The sequence below is a fragment of the Carcharhinus amblyrhynchos genome, chromosome 9 (genome assembly GCF_965287045.1).
Source record: "Carcharhinus amblyrhynchos chromosome 9, sCarAmb.v2.hapA, whole genome shotgun sequence".
Classification (NCBI taxonomy): domain Eukaryota; kingdom Metazoa; phylum Chordata; class Chondrichthyes; order Carcharhiniformes; family Carcharhinidae; genus Carcharhinus; species Carcharhinus amblyrhynchos.
The window spans coordinates 100,839,730-100,861,016 of record NC_137332.1 but is presented as its reverse complement, the minus strand read 5'-3'; the positions used below and the strand labels follow the sequence as shown (position 1 = coordinate 100,861,016).

The 21,287-nt window shown below is 45.7% G+C and overlaps 2 protein-coding genes across 2 annotated transcripts in view; both read right to left on the bottom strand.

The window, feature by feature from the left end:
- Window positions 1-480: 480 nt before the first annotated feature.
- LOC145348138 (class I histocompatibility antigen, F10 alpha chain-like) overlaps window positions 481-21,287 on the bottom strand; it is a 70,754-nt gene continuing 49,947 nt past the window's right edge. Inside the window, exons 6-8 of the mRNA XM_080196300.1 lie at window positions 4,450-4,482; window positions 4,080-4,127; window positions 481-1,134 (exon numbers count right to left, since the gene is read on the bottom strand). Coding sequence (XP_080052426.1) covers window positions 4,081-4,127; window positions 4,450-4,482 — 80 coding nt within the window. The 3' untranslated portion in view covers window positions 481-1,134; window position 4,080. The remainder of the gene's footprint in view (window positions 1,135-4,079; window positions 4,128-4,449; window positions 4,483-21,287) is intronic.
- On the bottom strand, window positions 7,179-9,845 carry LOC145348145 (class I histocompatibility antigen, F10 alpha chain-like). Its single transcript, XM_080196310.1, has 4 exons — window positions 9,588-9,845; window positions 9,004-9,276; window positions 8,064-8,327; window positions 7,179-7,310 (listed from the first exon to the last, which is right to left on the bottom strand). Exons 1-4 carry the CDS (start codon window positions 9,814-9,816, stop codon window positions 7,252-7,254), a joined length of 825 nt encoding a protein of 274 aa, XP_080052436.1. The 5' UTR covers window positions 9,817-9,845; the 3' UTR covers window positions 7,179-7,251.

The window sequence follows — 21,287 nt, the reverse complement described above, 5'->3', positions numbered from 1 at the left end:
TGACTACATTTAAAACCTGTTTTGAACAAAATGAGCGAGCCCGTGGTTCAATCGTCTGGGCTCTCGTCTCTGTGGCCTCACAGGAGAGGTTGTCTCCAGCAAGAATCACAACAGGGACCAGACCTGATGTCTCACCAGCGGATCTAGAAGCCATTGAAGCCACCCTGAGGAGTCGGGGGGGGAGTGCCTTGCAGACAGTGCCAGCCTGGTATCTTGGAAGGGCTCATCCGGCAGTGGGGAGTGGGAGGAGTGTGGAGCCTGATTATTTAGGGGTGGCTCTACTGGGGTGGGACCAAACTGTGGTGATGGGGGCTTGGGTGGGGTGGGATAGTGCACTGCACACTATGCATTTGCAAATTGGGGTGTGGTGGGGGGAGGGTGCTACTGCCACGAAGTATTTGCCATCAATGATGGAAGTACTGCATTGCAATCGGTGGTGGGATGGATAGGGAATGTCGGTCCAAATAGTGGGGTGGGGGGGTCACAGGGTTCAATCTGCCATGGGAGCACCGTTTCATCTGGCTGGGCCTGTGGGGTGTCACGGGGTTAATTGGTCCGACCATCAGGGGTCGCATTAGACCACGGACCACGGTGGCAGCTGGGAAGGTCCATGTTTAGACCATGGAGGTCTGATGAAAGCAGCAGAGGCTGAGTGGCAGGTCTCTCTGTGCTCAGAGCAGAGGGACCTGCACATGCACAATGGTGTCCTCTGCTGTTGTCAGGCACCATTCTGGTTGTGTAAGACCTACCCCCTCCTCCTACAAGTGAGAAACAGATTGGAGGCTCTTTTCTGCTCTAAGTGCATAAGATTGTAGATTTGGATTCATCTAAATGACAGGTCAAAAACTCTCTCATTTTCTGGACATAGAATTTTTTCCATCAGATCATTCACTGTGCAGAATAAACAGCGCACATCAGTTCAGAATAGCTCAGAAAGTGCAGCTCCAGATATAGCAATTGCTTCCAAACCATCACCACAGTTCCATTTAAACAGAATCACATGTGTGGCTTGAATCAGTCAGTTGCTGTCACCTCGATGAAATTACATCTTCCCTCATCCTCTCATCCTCTCCTGCTGCTGCTCTCGGCTCCTGGTGTTCCTGGATTACAAACCTCAGAATACACTGGAGGGCACTGGGGATGAGAAAGAAAAACTGAGGCAAAGCCAGCAGAGCTGGAACACAACAACAAAACCCACCAGACCCCCACAAAAAAAAGCAGCAAAATCCATCAGACCCCTAACACCCAATAATGTAGAAACCTGGAAGAGATACAGAGAGAGGAATATTGGGAAAGAAGAAGGAGCAAAACAAAATACTAGCAAGAAAAATCAAGGAACCTCCAAGGATGTTATTGAAGTACTTGAAGAGAAAAGGACAGGGAAAGAGTAAGTCCTGGTGGAGACCAATAAGACAGTCTGTGTGAGAGGGTGGAGAATGTGTTGAGGTTGTGAATAAATACATTGTCACTGTCTTTGGGAAACAGAGCAATGCTGATATTGCAGTTAAGAAAGAAGTGTGTGAGTTATAGCATCAGATAAACATTGTAAGAGATATATTCACGGATTTTACAACTTTGAAAGATGATAAATCACTGGGTTAAAAGAAGCAAAGGAGGGAATTGCAGAGGCTCTGATCATCAGAATCATTCTTCCCGGGCTACAGGAGTGTGAAAGGAGATTAAAGGACTGCCAATATTACACCATGGATTGAAATGACAAGGGGCAATATGAGTAATTATACACCAGTTAGTGCAATTTGGGTGCTGGGAACATTGTTGGAACCAATTGTGAGGAACGGTACAAACCTTCATTTAGAAAGTCACAGATTAATTGAGGAAAGTTAACGTGAATTTAAGGGGAACTCATCTCAAGCTTTCTGACTGAAAATTTGGAGGAGGTGAGATGGAGGGCTGATGAGGGCAGTGGGGTGGACATGCTCAACATGCATCTTTATAAGGCTTTGGACAAGATCCCACATGGCAGGCTGGTCAGAAATGTAAAACGCATCGAGATTCAAGAAACATTGACAAATCAGACCCCAAATTAGCTAAGTAGCAGGAAGCAAAGGGTTAAGGAGTTGATTGTGAGTAGAATGATGTGGATGGAGATGCTGGCGTTGGACTGACCATCAGTCATCTGAGGAAGGCGCAGTTCTCCAAAAGCACATGATTCTGAATTGGACTTTGACCTGATGTTGTGAGACTTCTCAGACCTAAATAAGACTTCTTGTTACCAGTGGGGGTTCCACAGGACCCAGAACTCACACCCCCACTTTTTGTAGTTCATGTGAATCATTTAGATTCAAATGCAGCAGGAATGATAAAGAAGTTTACAGAGGTACAAATATTTTCTGTGTGGGTGTCAGTGAAGTGGAAAGCTTCAGACTGCAGGAAGGTAGAGATGTTCTGGGCAGTTGGGAAGAACAGTGGAAAATGGAATTCAATCCAGAGCAGTGAGAGGTGATGGATTTTGGGAGGATTAAAAAGGCAACGGGAATCCCCAATAAATGGGAGGATAATGAGTAATGTGGAGGAACAGAGGGACCCAGGTATGTATGTGTCTACAGATTGGGAAAATTTTCATGACAGGTTAATTACATGGTAAAGAAGGTACAGAACATGCTTTTCTGCATCAGTTGAGACAGACAGCAGAATGGTTTTGCTAGAACTATAACAAAACCAGACAGACGACAGCTGAAGTGCAGTCTGAAAGGATGGTAGAGGCAAAAACTCTCACCGGATTGAATCAATTCTTGGATGTCGAGTTGAAGAGCTGTGATCCACAGAGGTACAGACCGAGTACAGGAAGGTGAGATTAGGCTGGAGAGTTCTTCATTAACAGGAAGAGGGATGATGGGCTGAATGGCCTCGCTCTCAATCAAAAATATTCTATCCTTCAACATTTCAACCACACAACACCAGCTAAACCCATCAGAGCCCCAAACACCAGCAAAACCCATCAGAACCCCAAACACCAGCTAAACCCATCAGACCCCTAAACACCAGCTAAACCCATCAGAGCTCCAAACACCAGCTAAACCCATCAGAGCCCCAAACACCAGCTAAACCCATCAGACCCCTAAACACCAGCCAAACCCATCAGAGCCCCAAACACCAGCTAAACCCATCAGACCCCCAAACACTAGCTAAACCCATCAGAACCCCAAACACCAGCAAAACCCTTCAGAGCCCCAAACACCAGCTAAACCCATCAGAGCCCCAAACACCAGCTAAACCCATCAGAGCCCCAAACACCAGCTAAACCCATCAGAACTCCAAACACCAGCAAAACCCATCAGACCCCAAACACCAGCTAAACCCATCAGAGCTCCAAACACCAGCTAAACCCATCAGAGCCCCAAAAATCAGGTAAACCCATCAGAGCCCCAAACACCAGCTAAACCCATCAGAGCCCCAAACACCAGCTAAACCCATCAGACCCCAAACACCAGCTAAACCCATCAGAACCCCAAACACCAACTAAACCCATCAGAGCCCCAAACACCAGCTAAACCCATCAGCGCCCCAAACATCAGCTAAACCCATCAGAGCCCTAAACACCAGCTAAACCCATCAGACCCCCAAACACCAGCTAAACCCATCAGAGCCCCAAACACCAGCTAAACCCATCAGAGCCCCAAACACCAGCTAAACTCCTGAATTCTACTCCATACCCCAAACATCCAGCTAATGATCAGACTCATCCCAAAGCACAACTAATATTAAACCCTGTGGGAGTGGCACAGCTCAGTGGCCAACTTCAGTCAAATGTCTGGGAGTTACAAATTCCTTAAGAAGACTGAGTAGCTTAGCAGAGGCTGGCGAGGCTGTGATGTTTCTGGATGTCTCAACACCTCAATACACACCATTTCTCCACCGTCAGACTGTACAGGAGTAGCCGTCTCCAAAAGGCCAGTCTCAAAGCTCGGTGTTGGATTGGATGAGCTGCTCTTTAGTGACTATACAGCGAGAGACAGACACTGAGCTCACATCCCACCCACCAGATTGTACAGTTAAATCCAGCGGGAATATCCCAGTTAGAAGGATCAACTCCCAATATTTATCAACACAGTTCATACCTCAGGTACTTGTGGAGGATCTGGATGAGGAATCCCCATCATCAGAAGCTGTTAAAGGAAGAAGAGGTGTTAAAAATTTGTTCATTATCAGAGAGACAGAGACTGTGGATGTGATCAAGAAAATATGAGTGAGACAAAGAGAGACAGAGAGACATAGAGAAAGAAAGATATTCTTACACATCCATACTGACGGTGACACATAGAAGCCCACACACTCACACATAAATGCACGATGGACGCACTCACACACACGTGCGCATGCGCACGCGCACACACACACACACACACACACACACACACACTATGTTTGAAACAGAATGAACAATGATGTACACAGTTGCACAGAGACAATACTTGATGATCAGCTTACTCTTTGCAGGATTGTAGTCACTCTTCCCTCTCCCTGTAAAACATGGAATGCTCAGTGAGTGATGAGACTGAGAGGAAATCAGAGACAGAGGCTGGAACTCTCACTCGCACTGAGCCCCTACAACATAATTCTGAACCTTCACTCCCACCACAACCTGAGAGCCTCACTCCTACCTGACCCTGGATCCTCCCTCCCGTCCTGTCATTAGACCCTCACTCTTACCTGAGCCCTCACTGATACCCTGAACTCCTCATCCAATTTGAGACCTTCCCATAATTCTCAGACACTTCCCCTTTATCATGAGCCCCTTACTGACCCTATCCCAACCCTGCAGCTCTTCCACCCACCCACCAATCCCCTCCCCGCCAAGACACCAACCTAAGACCCACAGCCTGAGCCACTGTTACTCTGGAACACTCTCCCACAATCCCTGCCCCCAGTGAACTATCATCCGCTGTCTCTGACATCCATCATTATGAATTGATTCGAAAGGCTAGTCATGGCACAAATCAATTCCAGCCTCCCGGACTGCCTGGATCCACTACAGTTCACCTACCGCTCTTTTCCCTCCAATTCCTACCTTTCTTCTTGTAGATGACGGCAGCCACAATGATGAGAGCGATGAGCACGAGGACCCCGACCACAATCCTGACAGGAACAGCAACCTGGGAGCGAGACTTTGGTTCTGTTAGAGAGAGAATCAGAGAGACTGAGTGAATCAGGGAGAGGGAAAAGTGAGAATCAGAGTGAAATAGAACATGAGAGAATGTGAGAGAATGAGGGAGAGGACAATCAACTAAGAGTAAGGGAGAGAGAGAATGAGAGATAGAGAAAGATGAGGGAGACAGAATGAGAGAGGGAATCAGAGAGAGAGAAAGAGAAATGTGGGAGTGAATCAGAGTGAGAGTGAATCAGGAAGCACAGGATATATGACATAGAAAATGGCCTTTCAGCCCATCCAGTTGATGCTGGTATTTATGTTCCACTTGAGCCTCCTCCCATCATTCCTCATCTAATTAAGCCATTTTAACTCTATTCCCCTCTCCCTCATTTGCTTGTCTATCTTCCCCTTAAACTATGCTGTTCAGTTCAGCCACTCCCTGTGGCAGCGAGCTCCACATTCTCATCACTCTTTGGGTGAAGAGGTTTCTCATGAATTCCCCATTGGGTTTCTCGTATTGATGGCCACTGGATAGGCTCTTCACACAAGAGGAACACGCTCAATGTGTCTGTCTATCAAAAACCTTTCCTAATTTTAAATTCCTCGATTAGATCAACCCTCAGCCTTCTGTTTTCCTGAGATCAGAGACCCAGCCGGTCAATCCTTTCCTGAGATATCCACCCACTCATTTCTGGAACCATCTCTGTAAATCTTCTCTACACTCTCTCCCTGACTCGATATCCTTTGTATGAAATGGTGACTGGAACTGCAGACGGTCTGTAAATGTGGTCTCACCAAGATTTGATCCAGGTTTAGCAATAATGTTCCTACTTTACAATTCTATTCTTCGAGAAGTAAAACCTAGTTTTCGATTGTATTTTGTTTATTGCCTAACCTGTAACTGTATGTTTACTGATTGGTGTATTTCTACACCAAGGTTCTTTGTTTCTCAACCCTCCCTATTCATCGTTAACTGAAAAATACCTCATGCTTATCCGTGCTGAACTTTATTCACCAACTATTTGATGAAGTTTATTCATGTCCTATTAATTTACTCCAGTTCTCCTCAATATCAACTAATTCCCCTAATTTGGTGTTATCTGCCGATGACTGTGGCCAAACGGGCCATCTAAAATGGTGTTTTGTAAAGCACTCTGGGACAATTGGGCAAGAACTAAACTGACAGGCTGCAGTTTAAAGACAGAGACAAACAGGCTGCAACCCTGACGAGTGAATAAACACGATATGGGTCATCTCCAGGATGAAAGGGACTTTATTGTCACACTGGCTTGTTTCATCTCCAGGATGAAAGAGACTTTCTGGTCACACGGGGTTGTGTACCAGACATAAGGGCACCGTGAACCCTTGTTTAGGAGGGAGGTATGTGACCGATGTGCCTCCAGTACCTACAGACATGGCCGTTGGGGACACACCCAGAGATCGGTGTGGTCCCATCTGATTGGACTCTTATCGATCAGGGTGATCAAGTCCTGATCGGTTGATTCGCAATGGCCAAAAGGAGCGTGAAACCCAACGGAGTATAAAGGGTGCTGCGCAACCAGGAATCTCTCTCTCTCTCTCTGAACCCACGAATGAGCTATAAAAATGGTGAACATCGCCGGCGACAACCAGTACGAGGAGAGCCACCATACCCGAGAAGGAAGGAAGGAAGACCAGAGCCAGAGTTCCAGATCAGACCAAAGCACCAGACTACGCAGATGGCTACCAGGACCAGCACACAGATAAAGACCAATATCTGCTTGGGTACTTGCCAGTCACGAAAGTTAAGGTCTTGTATTGGACTTGAATTGTAGTATTTTCTGTAAGATAACTTATTGTTGGTCAGGTAGGTGATTATTCCATTGTGTGAGTTTAAATAAATACTGGTTATACTCATAAGACATCTACTCGTAATTATTTGTCCACAGTATAAGGGTTAAAATAGACTGTGCGACAGGCAACATTGAGCAATTGTGTTTTTGACTCTAATATCGAAGTTATGGGGTGTAAGTTGTGAACAGCAGTGATCCCAGCACTGATACCTGTGGAACGCCACTTAACACTTTCTGTAACTCTGAAACACCCTTTACTCACACTCTCTGCTTTCTGTCCCAAAGTCAGCGCGTAATCCATTCTGTCACTCATCCCCTAACTCCACTTGCTTTGACCTTGTCAATCAGTCCATCACGAACCCCCTTTCCTATTTCATTTGAAAAATTATATATTACATCCATTACATTACCATTGTCGATTCCCTTTGTTACATCCTCAAAAATTTCACTAAGTGGAGTAAAACAAGATTTTTCATTTCAAAATCCATGCTGAATATTCATTGTTATAATATTTGATTCTAGATTTTCAGGAATTGTCTCCAATAGAAGGGATTCCATTATTTTTCTGAATACTGATCTTAATCTGACTGAAGTAAACTTCCAGGATGCACTGGGTCCTGTCCTACTGTAATATTTGATGTATTATTGTCACATGTATTGGTATACAATGAAAAGTATTGTTTCTTGGATACAGCAGGCTCTCTCCATCTTCTGATATTCCACGGTGCCCTATCTCCTGTAATATCCTGGGATATACCGTGTCCTTATAGGCTGCAATATCCCAGATACACAGGGAATGGTCCTATGGGGAATATCTCAGGATACACAACGGTCTGTCCTACTGCAATATCCCAGGAACACTGGGTCCCACCTACTGTAATATCCCAGAACACCCCAGGTCAAGACCTACTTTCGTGTCCAATGTTACACCAGGCCCAGTGCAATCACAATATCCAATGATACACTGTATCATGTTGCACTGTGAAACCATAATATATAAAACATTGAATAATATTTATTTCCCTCTCTCTATCTCCTGGGCTGACAGCTCAGCACTGACCCTCCCTCCTGTGATCCTGCTCTGAGGCTGGGTCCTCTCTAACAGTGAGAAACAGTCTTACCGTAAATCACCACCAATGTCTCCTTCATCCCGCTGTGTTCCACCCGACAGGAATACTCGGCCTGGTCCTCTGGATCAAACTCGATCCATTTCCGGATCTGGTAGGTGCTGTCGTGATTGGGTAAGATCCCAGTGGACAGAGTCTCACCAATCACCACTCCGTCTCTCCACAGATTCACCTCGATGGCCTGAGGGTAAAACCCGGTGACGGCACAGGACAGCCGGTTAGAATCACCCAGACGGGTAAAGGACACGACGGGGGCAACTGAGAGAGAAAGAAAGAGGAGTCAGTACAGGAACCTCGAGATAGAGAGTCCCGGCATCACCCCCTTCACCGACTCTCACTCCCCCCTCACTCACCGACTCTCACTCCCCCCTCACTCACCGACTCTCACTCCCCCCTCACTCACCGACTCTCACTGCCCCCTCACTCACCGACTCTCACTCCCCCCTCACTCACCGATTCTCACTCCCCCCTCACTCACCGACTCTCACTGCCCCCTCACTCACCGACTCTCACTCCCCCCTCAACTCGTCGACTCTCACTCCCCCCTCACTCACCGACTCTCACTCCCCCCTCACTCACCGACTCTCACTCCCCCCTCACTCACCGATTCTCACTCCCCCCTCACTCACCGACTCTCACTCCCCCCCCACTCACTGACTCTCACTCCCTCCCTCACTCACTGACTCTCACTCCCTCCCTCACTCACCGACTGTCACTCCCCCCCTCACTCACCGACTCTCACTCCCCCCCTCACTCACCGACTCTCACTCCCCCCTCACTCACCGACTCTCACTCCCCCCTCACTCACCGACTCTCACTCCCCCCCTCACTCACCGACTCTCACTCCCCCCTCACTCACCAACTCTCACTCCCCCCTCACTCGCGGACTCTCACTCCCCCCTCACTCACGGACTCTCACTCCCCCCTCACTCACCGACTCTCAATTCTCTCTGTCCGTACTCCAGGTATTTTCTTAGCCACTCGATACACTCCACCTCCAGGTAATGTTTCCATCGCTGAATGTTGTCAGTCTCCTGGTTGCACCAGTTTTTGATGATCTCCCCCCAGGGCACCGGGGTCACCCACTCCATGTGATCCTGGTCAAAGCTGAGGACATCGCGCCCATCCCACGCATACTGGGTGAATGCACTCATTGTCCCATAATTGCTCAGGTCACAGCCAGTCATTATCTGGTAGACATGGATCCCTGTGGATCAGAAACACAAACAGCCAATCAGAGACAGTCACAATGGGCAATCTCACCTGCACAGCCAATCAGAAGCAATCTCAATGGGTGATCTCATCGTACAGCCAATCAACACCAACTACCCGGCCCCCTCCACACATACACAACGAATCAGAGCCAGCGTCAATCCCTCCACACATTCACAGCCAATCACATTTCCTGTCACATCTCCAATTGCAGCCAATCAGCCTCTGGCTCCCGGTTCCTGATCCACTCTGGGTTTCTCCTCATTCCCACCTGGATCCCCGGGTGCTGGGAGAGTGAGCACTCACCTCCTGTCTGGTTCCAGCGGGACATGAGGAGCTGAGTTTTTGCTCTGAAATACATCTCCCGCTTCTGTACGAAGATCTTCTTCCTCTCCCAGGCTGCCGGACCCTCGCTCTCCACCATCCACTGCTCCCGGGGGATCAGCTCCCTCCGATCACTGTCGTACATAACAAACTGGACACCGTCCACATAACCGACACCCACAAACTCCGGGAGACCCGGGATCGGAGTCATTCCCGTGAAGAAATACCGGAGAGAGTGAGAGCCTGAAATAGCGAGAGAGAGAATTCAGGATATACACCCTAAAAACACCAACACCCTCACACACACACACACACACACACACAGATCAGGGTATGAACCCCAAAACACTGATTCCAAACCGAGAGCAAGACCTCCACCCAGCCTGGCATTGCCTCTCTCACACCCCATCACTCACTGACCCAGGGTTAATACCCCAGTACCCAGCCTGGCATTGCTCCTCTCACACCCCATCACTCACTGACCCAGGGTTAATACCCCAGTACCCAGCCTGGCATTGCCCCTCTCACACCCCATCACTCACTGACCCAGGGTTAATACCCCAGTACCCAGCCTGGCATTGCCCCTCTCACACCCCATCACTCACTGACCCAGGGTTAATACCCCAGTATCCAGCCTGGCATTGCCCCTCTCACACCCCATCACTCACTGACCCAGGGTTAATGTCCCAGTACCCAGCCTGGCATTGCCCCTCTCACACCCCATCACTCACTGACCCAGGGTTAATACCCCAGCACCCAGCCAGTCATTGCCCCCCTCACTCACTGACCCAAGGTTAATGCCCCAGTACCCAGCCTGGCATTGCCCCTCTCACACCCCATCACTCACTGACCCAGGGTTAATACCCCAGCACCCAGCCTGGCATTGCCCCTCTCACACCCCATCACTCACCTGCAGACACCTCTCCACACAGAAGGACCAGCACTATCAGTCCAATCATTGCTGCTTCCCTCGTCTTGGGGAAACATTTGGAGGAAACTCTTTTTCAAAGAAAGACCATTTTCTCAACTCACTCCTTCTGTCTTTTCCTGTTTACACCGAGACACAATCTGATTGGACACAAAATAGGAGGTAGCCAATCAGAATAAAGAGCTTCCGTGAGTCATCAGTCTCCGGCAGAATAGACACAAACAGGGTGAGTAACTTCCTCAATTTTGAGAACTGTCCAATCAGATAAACTCCGGGAGATTAAAACCCCTTTCATTTAACCTGCTTTTATTATTCTGGTGATCGGAACCCTCTCCAAGACCAATCTCCCCTTCCTGAGGTGCGGTGTCCAGAACTGAACTCAGTGACTCCAAACAGGGTCTGAACAAAGACTCTGTGAAACTGAAGCTTCACTTCCATCACTTTGTCCACCATCCAGATACAATCAGTGTTCCATTAGACAGACTGGTGAAATGGGCAGACACAGGGCAGGTGAAATACAATCCAGTGAAGTATTTTAAGTGCTGCAGTTTGAACAGAAGAGAGTACAGAGGTAATGTAAACTGAATGGTACAGTTATAAAGGGATTGCAGGAACAGAGAGACCTGAGTGAGCATGAGGCTGGCAGGAAGGTGTGATGAGACTGTGAAAGAAGCATATATACCCCATTGCTTTATAAATAGAGGCACAGAGTGTAGAAGCAAGGAGATCGTGCTGAACATTGATAAAATATTGATTAGATCTCACCTGGAGAATTGACCCCACCTCTGGTCACAGTGTTTTAGGAAGAATATCAATGTATTCGAGAGGGTGCAGAGGAGATCTGCTGGAATATTATTGGAGATAAGGGACTTCTGAATGATACTGGGACAATTCAATGTGTTGGGCTACGCATATCATTCATAAAACATGGAAAGACATTGCATTGCCCGATAGTGGATGATGACCTGGAGTTTATATTTTCTCTGTAGAGAGCCATATATACTCCTTAGACAGGGAGCCAGCCTACCGTCACCTGACCTGTATGGTACTTGAGGGAGAGATATTTGCTTGGTTTGAACTGGAATCACTTTAATTGATGGGGAATAAAACTGAAAGGCAAAGGCTATTGATGTTTTGGAAATCGAGTTGCAGGGCCTGGGTGGGATACTGGTCAGTGCAGATGCGATTGGTCAGATGGCCTCTTTCTGCACTGCAGGCTTTCTATGATTCTATGATTTTTGGATCACTAACTTAATCTAGCTCCAAAAGTTGGGGGGGTGTGGGGGGGGGGAATGTATTTTCTGACTTAGGGCGTTAGTAGATTGAAAGGGATGTTACAATTTAAAAAATTATGTGGAGATGCTGGCATTAAACTGGGTTAAACACAATAAGAGGTCTCAAAATGCCAAGTTGAAGTCCAGCAGGCTTGTTTGGTGGCGGGGGCCACTGGCATTTGGGGTGCTGCCCCTTTGTCAGGTGAGTGGCCACTCGCTTGGTGGGGGGGGGGGGGGGGGCGAGGGGGTGGGGGGTGGTGGCAGTGTTCCAGGGACTGGTGGCTTTTGCTGCCGGGTAAACCTGTTGGCCTTTGACCTAGTGTTGTGAGACTTCTTACAATTTAAAAAAGCCATGTTACAGGATGTGTGCACACTGGGGGACGTGAGGAACATTGATGTCTACTGTTAATTTAATATTATTGCAAAATGATTTTTTTTTGTCTTCTAATAAACAATAAGGGAATAAAGAGTTATGGGGAGCAGGTGGGTAAGTGGAACTAAACCCACTATCAGATCAACCATGATCTTATCGAATGGCGGAGCAGGCTCGAGGGGCTAGATGGCCTACTCCTGCTCCTATTTCTTATGTTCTGATATTATTATGTTGAACCTATTGGTTTTGAACTCAGTCTCTTCGGGGAATGAGTTGAGAAATTGATATGACCCAATCTGATTCTCTCTCCATCTTGCCTCAAATTGTGTCTGGTTCACAACCTGTTGCCAGAGATTCCTCATCTGAGTGTCACCTGTCTGCATTTTGGACCTGCAAAGCTGGAACAGTAAGAATTGGTCCAGATCCTCCTCCGTGCAAAGCTCTGTTGGCGTGAGACTCCAGACATCCACTGGTCTTCACATGAGGGGACACCAGCATTGAACCCCTTCAAATTTTATCCTTTATTTTAAAAAGCCTATTCTCAACAGCGCATCTCTGCATTGATACCCTGCTCAGGAGTTGAGGGTCATATTTTTCCATGAAAAGAGGACTGGTTAACAGACGGGAGACAGAGATTAGACATTAATGCACTATTTTCGAGTTGGCCAACTGTGACTAATGGAGTGTCACTGGGATCAGTGCTGGGACTTCAATTTCCAATCTACATTCACGACTCACACCAAGAGGCTGAGTGTAATGTATCTAAATTTGAAACAGCTACAAAGCCAGATGGAAGTGCAAACTGTGGAGGACAAAGAGAAGCTGCAAAGAGATGTGGACAACTTAAGCGAAGGTACAAGGTGGCAGATAGCATGTAACGAGAGCCAGTATGGGGTTACACTGCATCTCAACACAATATGGCCTTCTGCGCATTCACACTTGTCCGTACAGATGTCACTCTGCTGAACCCAGTTGACTAGAAGGCATTTAAACCGAAAGATGTCCATCCTTCAGTAATAGCATCGCACTTTGTTATATTGTACAAGGGAGAAATAAAAAGAGGGCAGAGTAAGAGAGTAAGAGACAGAGTCAGAGTGAATTGTGGAACAGATGTTCAAAACCAAGTACTGGTTCCAGGAAACCTTGTAAAGTCTGTTTTCTACTGAGAAAACTTCCATCAAAGAGACAGAATCTTAATGATATCATATCGGAGACAGGCACATTATTAATCCCACACTCAGACTCAGTTACCTGTTGCAATCTCAGAATTTCAGACAAAAATGCTTTGTGAAATAAATGATTGCGTGTAAGAATATTTCTGAGACCAGGCCACATTTATTTATGTGCTAATTCAGGTGTAATGAAGTCAGACAGTTTTGTCTGTGGACTCAGTGAATGCACATTGCACAATGAGTGTGTATTGGAGGTGAAATATGGCTTCCAGTTTCACATGGTGGGAAAGCATTAGAACTGCTCATATATGGCAGAGGGCAGAGCTGTGGGGCTATTCAACTTTGCTGGCAAGGATGGAAAAGGAGAAAACTTTTTTTTTTCAATGAGAGACTTAGGTGCACTCCACAAGAAACATAAAAAATCCATGAGTAGCAATCATAGAATCCCAACAGTGCAGAAGAAGGCCATTCGGCCCATCAAATCTGCACTCAACTCTGCCAGATCATCTTACACAGGCCCTATTCCTGAAACCCAGCCAGTTCCCCAAACCTGCTCATCTTTGAATACTTAGTGCCCATTTAGCATGGCCAATCAACGTGTCAGAGGAAACCGGCGATCTTGGAGGAAGCCCACAGCAGCACAGGCAAAACATGCAAACTTCACACAGACAGTCCGTATTCCAAAGCCGGAATTGAACCCGAGTCCCTGGTTTGTGAGGCAGCAATACTAACCACTGTGCCACGTGACTTCCTTCAGAAGCTAATCAGAAAAGCAAATGATACCTTCATCTTTACAGCAATGGGATTCGAGAACAGAACAAAAAATTCTTGCTACAAATTTAAAGACCGTTGCTGAAATTGCAATTCTGTGTAGAGTTATCCTGGAATTTGTACAGAGAAGGTTTAACTGGCTGATTCTTGGAATGATTGGGATTTGTTTTATGAGGAAAGGTTGTGCAGGTTGTGGGATTATTCATTGGAGTTTAGAAAAGAAGAGAGTGATCTCACTGAAAGAGGTTAGATTCTGATCGGGCTTCATTGGTAAGATACTGAAAGATTCTTTCTGTTGGTGAGCAATAAAACATGAAGGCAAAGCCCCAGGGTAAGAGGTGAACCGGTTAAAATGACGAGAAATTTCTTCACTCACCTTTGTGATTTACAACCCCAGAAAATTAAGGATGAATCCTTCCTGAAGATATTGAAGATAAATAGATCTGTGGTATCTCAGGGAATGGAGGTTACAGAGAGCAGGACTGAAAGACAAGATGAGGCAAAAGAACAGCAATGACTGACATGGAACTCGGGACAGGTTCAAGGGGCTGAATGGACTACTTTGCTGTTATCTCTCATGTTCTCTGCTGACTTATGGTTCAGATCTACACCCCAGCAATCCCACCTCACACTCCATCACCCACAGAAACACTGCACACAAAGGGACCAGCATTATCAGTACCTCTGTGATACTGTCCCTCTCAGTGTGTGAGCTGTGTCCTGTACTGATACTGTCCCTCTCAGTGTGTAAGCTGTGTCCTGTACTGATATTGTCCCTCTCAGTGTGTGAGCTGTGTCCTGTACTGATACTGTCCCTCTCAGTGTGTGAGCTGTGTCCTGTGCTGATACTGTCCCTCTCAGTGTGTGAGCTGTGTCCTGTACTGATACTGTCTCTCTCAGTGTGTGAGCTGTGTCCTGTACTGATACTGTCTCTCTCAGTGTGTGAGCTCTGTGCTGTACTTGATTTGAAAAAGTGAATAGCTGATCAGGCAGAGTTAAATTGAAAGGTAAAATGGTGCACAAAGAAACAGTATTCGGAGATTGGATGCTTGGATAAGATTAGGGATATTGGAATGATTGGGAGAAAGTCGAAAGGGAGAAACAAATAATGAGAGATCACGGAGATGTGAGACCAAAGATTAGATTATTGAATCAGGATGAAGAAATGGATCTCGCTGCTTTTCAGAAATGGGCTGTTGATGTCTGGTTGGTGGAATATCAGAAGCAGGTTCGAAAAAAGAAATTAAACACTGTCGCTGCAAGAGTGGGTCAGAGGCTGGGAATTTGGTGGAGAGTAACTCGCCTCCTGGGCGAAACTGCTATTCCGGAAATCGGTACAGACTCGACGGACCGAATGGCCTTCTTCTGCACTACAAGGATTCTATGGTTGATCGATGGTTGAGTTTATTCAGACAACAACTGAAAAGAGGGAAAGGCAGAGGGGAGGGGGAGATTGTTGATGTTCTGTGAATTCCGTGTTGAAGTTGGAAAATTGTGGATGAACTGAGGCAGTTTGATGCTGTTGTCCGGATTGTAACCGCGGGGAGACAGACCTGGGGCAATGCCATTGAGATGATGGAAAATGAGCTGCGGGATTGACTGTTGTCGGAAAGAGAGAAAGTTCAAATAAGTTTCAAATCAAAACCGGGACTGAAGCGGATCCTCGGCTTCCGGGTGGGAGAAATTAAACAGGAAAATTACAGTGAAATAGAAATTAGAGTGAGTGAAAGGAATTTCAGATTGTGTCCCCAGAATTGAGAAAATAAAACAAGTTTTACTTTTTAAGTGGAAGAAGTTTGTAGAAGTTTTGGAATTGAAACACACTCTGTTGGAAACTCCGCCCCCTGTTGTTTCAATGGAACAATCTTCAATGTTTCCTTTTCTGTTATTTGTGAAACGCGGATTTCCCTCAATTTCAACAAGACATTAGTGAAGAAAGAAGATGTGATCGAATTTATTTTATCCCCTTTTAAAAAGCACGTGCTCCGTTTGTAACGTTGAAAAGATCCAGAGTGAAACTTGAAGTGATGTGAGAAAGAATTGTGTGTACAGATGTGTGTGTGTAAATGTCCTGTTAGTGAATGAGGAAAGGCTGTGTGAATGCTCTGCATTGCTGTTCCTTCAGACCGGCTCCAACTCTGATGTGTTCTCCTGAAAATGGTTAGGTCTAAAGGGGGAGAACAGTTTCAAAGTTTTGAAACTGAAAACTTGTTAATGCTACAATGAAACTCTATTGAAACGGGTGAAACATGTGGATTTCTAATCCAGATACAAATCCACATCTGTCAGAGTGGAGTCGTTTCTTAAATTTTGACGGTGTTATTTCGAATTGAGGAGCGGAATTTAAGGTGATTGTTGGTGGATTCATCTTGTATTTAAAATCTTCATAAAAATCACCCTGGGGAATAATTGGGACTTTATCTTCTATTCCATTTTGCTCCAAGGTTTTTATTCGGAAATATCCAATTTGAATTGGTGAATCCACAAGACTTGAAGAAATATATTTGTTCTGCTGAAACCGCCATTACTCTGAGAGCATTGTAACCCAGTCTCTTTTTGAAATCACAGTGACAGTGAATTCCTTCACCAAATATGTCTTAATTTAGAATTAACCCATTCAGCTCTGAGCAGGATGAGCCTTTTCTGTTTCAGAAACTCACACACATCGGCACAGGTAACAATTGTGTCCAGTACTGCAAAGTGTAACAATAGTTCCAACGTTACAAGAATTGGAAACTGAGCCGCAGATACCCGTTTGTACAAAGGCTTTGATATTTCGAAGATATTTGTGTTTTGTCAAGACAGAGTGCTTGGGAATGGGAGATCTTGACTTGAGCACACTATACAATGGAGTTTTTGTTTAAGTATTTTATCAGTGTCACAAGTCGGCTTACATTAACACTGCAATTAACTTACTGTGAAAATCTCTAGTCGCCACACTCAGGCACCTGCTGCTAAGGGAGGATTTAGCATGGTCAATGCACCTAACCAGCACATCTTTTGGACTGTGGGTGGAAACCCACACAGACACGGGCAGAACGTGCAGATTCCACACAGGCAGTGACCCAAGCTGGGAATCGAACTTGGGTCCTTGGTGCTGCCCCATAGCACTCACTTAAAGAAACATGAAAAAAGGGCAGAAGAAGTTGGAATTCACAAGTTCATTACATGTGAATTAATATTTTAAAATGCTTAAAGAGAAATTTGCTGGAATTTAAAATACACTTTATCTCCTTTCTATGAATGTTAAGAAGTAAACGATACATGGGACTGTCTCAATTTGAGATGATTTGAAACATGTAAGTATCATTTAATCTTCTACTTAAATAATGATCTTTCACCTAAGGAGCAAACATGTTAGTGTCAGAAATCAAATTCAATGTCAAAAAAATTATGTTTAATTGTCAATGTTATCCATGGCTCCCAGTTGAGATAGAATGGAAAATAATGGGATGTTTGTCCAAGGAGAGTCTTTGATAGAGAGATGTAGTGTTAGGAAGCATACACAATAGACACATCTGAGCATCATCATGGGTGTAATCTGGTATTGAGATATATTTTACAGAAAGGAAAATAGTTTATTCTGGTAATTTGCTGACTCACTCTTGGTGATGTTTGTGCCCTTGTATAGAGGACAGTGTATAGGCGCAGTGGTAAGCACACCTGCCTCACAGTGCCAGGGACCTGGATTCCCGACGTGGGCAACTGCCTGTGCCGAGACTGCACATTCTCCCCATGTTGGTGTGGGTTTTGTCCGGGTGATCATGTTTCCTCCCACATTCTGAAGGTTGTGCTGCTGAGGTGCACTGGAAATGCTGAATTCTCTCTTAATGAAACTGAACAGGCACCAGAGGATTTTCACAGTAAGCTTCATAGCAACGTTAACATAAGTTCACTTGTGACACTAATAAATAAACTAGGAACTTTAATTTTTGTTTCGTACCCTTTATCCTACTCCCCTACTCTCCCACCGCCTCTCACCCCAATGATGTGCAAAGCCCAAGGCAGTTATGTCGAAGTGGATGCAGCAGTGGAACAAGGTTACAGTGATGCAGATGAAATGTGTGCATGAATATTGCACAGTCTTCACCTTGATCCTGCTGATTCATTTCTGTAGACATTTAAGCGACAACCGCATTGCTGTGGGTCTGGAGTCACATGTAGGGGAGACCAGGGAAGGACGGCAGATTTCCTTCCTTCAAGGATATTAGTGAACAAGATGGGTATTTACAACAGTTGGCAATGGCTTCATGGCCATCAGTAGACTTCATTTTTTATTGAGTTCAATTTCCATCCTCTATCATAATCAGATTCAATACAGGTTCCCAGAGCTTTGTCCTGTATCTCTGGATTCCTATCCAGTGACAATACCTCTACACTGCCAGCAGTCCAAACTCCGTGTGGAAGTACCGGGCATGTATCACACACCTTGAGGTGTGATGGGTTATCAAAATCAGGAATTACTGCTTGGGGAGGTGGAACTGGATAGGAACACAAAGGTCACCTTCCTGCATCTTCCAGATCTTAATCTGGAATGAGAGGCTGGAATGGTAAAAGAGCATTGTGATCCAGCTAAAGAGATGTGCAAAGAACTGATTTAATCTTCACTTATAATCCCATGTGGTAATTTTTTTGAAAGTCCAGATACAAATATCCACCAAATGTTCCCATCACCGTCTGTTACCACCTCTTGATGTGCATTTCTGACCTTGCAAAGGTCCCTCTGCTGTGGGAGCAGAGAGGACTGTCACTCAACCTCTGCTGTTCTCACCCAGCCTCTCTGGCCTAAACACATCACCCCGCCCTCGGCTACTGTGGGGACCAATGGCCTACCATGACACTCTTGCCTGCTTGTGCCGATCTACGCTCGCAAATTGCCCCATCCCCCTTCCTGCTCAGACAAATCGTCTTCACAACACCCCCTCCCAACACAATAGCCAGCCCAACACCACCTCCCACCCCACCCCTCCGACCCCTGCCATAGCCAGCCCAGAGCATGACCCTCCCTCCCACACTGATCAATGTCACACAGTGCACAGTGGTTCCCTCCTGCCCACCAGCACCAGGTGGCCGCCCCTGTCTGGCCCCTCCCCAATAGGCCTGCCCCCTCAGGCCCCACCTTCATGGTGTAGCCTGATACTCAGTTCACAGTGCCAGGGTGCAAGACTGGCATTGCACAAGGGGCACCCTCCCTGCCAGTTACCCCTCGCAGGGAGCCACAAGGCCTCTATTTCTACCAGCGAGGCCATTACATCTAGTTCCCCATTGGTGGGGGCCAGCTGTGATTCTCACTGGAGAGAATCTCTCCTGGTGAGGCCACAGAGGTAAGTGAACCCAGACGGTAATGTCCCAGACTCGTAATTCGATACAAAAAGTATGTAAATTTTATTTGAATGATTTCTTCAGCCTTGCACTGGAAATGGATGTGAGGCTGACCTTGTCGGATGTCTGGTGTGGGTAAGATCGTGAGAGGGGAGAAATCGGGTGTGAACCTGATTTCTCGACTTGCTCACCATATTACCGGCTCACACTGACCATCAGCCAGTGGGGCACAAAGGTAAGATCACCTCCCTAGACAGGATAAACAGAGTGAAAGTGTTAATAATCATACATAAGCTGCTATTAGAGAAACCACAGTCTCTGTTAAAGCTTACCCAGGTAAGCGTCAAGGCCTCGGCACAAGGAAGGTAAGCCTAGAATAGAGGTTCATTTATTAACAAAGACTACTAAACTGAAAGAGTTCATTAAATTAAACATCTGGAGATGGGAGAGGTATTTGATATGTCCAAACCCAGACACAAGACAGGATGTTATAGGTAACTTGTAACAACATGAATTCATAGAATCATAGAATCCTTACAGGTAGCATGCCATTCAGTCCATCGAGTCTGCACTGACCACAATCCCACTCAGACCCTATTCTTGTAACCCACATGTTTATGCTGCTAATGCCCCTGTCACTAGGGTCAATTCATCATGGCCAATCAACCTAACCCACACATCTTTGGACTGTGGGTGGAAACCGGAACACCCGGAGGAAGGCCACATGGCCACTAGGAGAATGTGCAAACTCCACACAGACAAGTGTCTGGCTGGAATTGAACCCTGGTCCTTGGTGCTGTGAGGCAGCAATGCTAACCACTGTGCCACCATGTTGCCCAACAGTGCCACCATGCTGCCCCACTATGCTGCCTCTATTAGATCAGCAAATATGATTGAATGTTCATGCTACTTGGATATTATAATTGCTATAACCCAGATCAGAAACTCCAAGGTATTTTATGAAGTCAGCTTGAACCACATTTTACAATTTGAATTTGGCGAGAAAAAGCATGCAATGTTTCACTTCAGCTATGATTTAAATGACCTACTCGGGAGCGTTTCTCAATAAAAATTTATTTAAGAATACAGTTAACAAATAGAATGAAAATTAGCAATAACCTTTACTATTACGGGCAAGAAAAACAGGACCATGTTAGTGTATAAACTTTAACAATTAAATACACCTTCCAATGTAAGAAGCATCTTTAAAAACATACATCAACTTCACGTTTAGCACAGAAAATAAGAACACCCACATGGTTTGCAACTCAGTAATGCGTGTTGTGAATTAGTCCTTTGGATAGCATTGAAACTCTGGCATCTCAGCCTTATAACTTCCAACAGACATTGAGGTAGAGATAAAGCCACTGCTGGCATCTAGCTAATAACCAGCAAACCACTGACAGCACAGTTTTCATTCCAGGAAGGCAAGAAAAACTGCTTCCAACATAGCAGAATTTCTAATAACGGAGAGAGGCACGGAAATACTTCCTTTCAGTTTGAAGTCCAAACATCTTCTAACGGAAAAAGCAGCCAGCAGCCCAAACCAAAAGTGAAATAACTTGTCATCTGACCTATCAAGCATTCTTTCCTCTCACAATTGAAAAACGTTGTAAACTCATAAAGCTCCAAGACATCACAGTAGGCCCAGATTAAAAATGAACAAAACCCCATTTGAACCATTTAAACAGCAACAAAATGACACCTTAGAACAAAAGTTGGCAAATACAACAAAAAAAAAGCTGCTTACAAACTGCAGAGAGATGATTTAAATACTCCATTTCTTTAAGGCACAATCGTGTCACATAATTAAACAGGCATGCAATGGTGGTGATTGGTGTT

Excerpts from the sequence above, each read along its gene's own strand:
- LOC145348145 (XM_080196310.1), bottom strand. The coding sequence starts at position 9,816 with ATGACTCCGATCCCGGGTCTCCCGGAGTTTGTGGGTGTCGGTTATGTG. Across the intron at positions 8,328-9,003 it reads ACAGAGAGAATTGAGAGTCG|TTGCCCCCGTCGTGTCCTTT; the intron begins GTGAGTGAGGGG and ends TTTCTCTCTCAG. Across the intron at positions 7,311-8,063 it reads GACATTGGTGGTGATTTACG|GAAAGGGGGTTCGTGATGGA; the intron begins GTAAGACTGTTT and ends CAAATGAAATAG.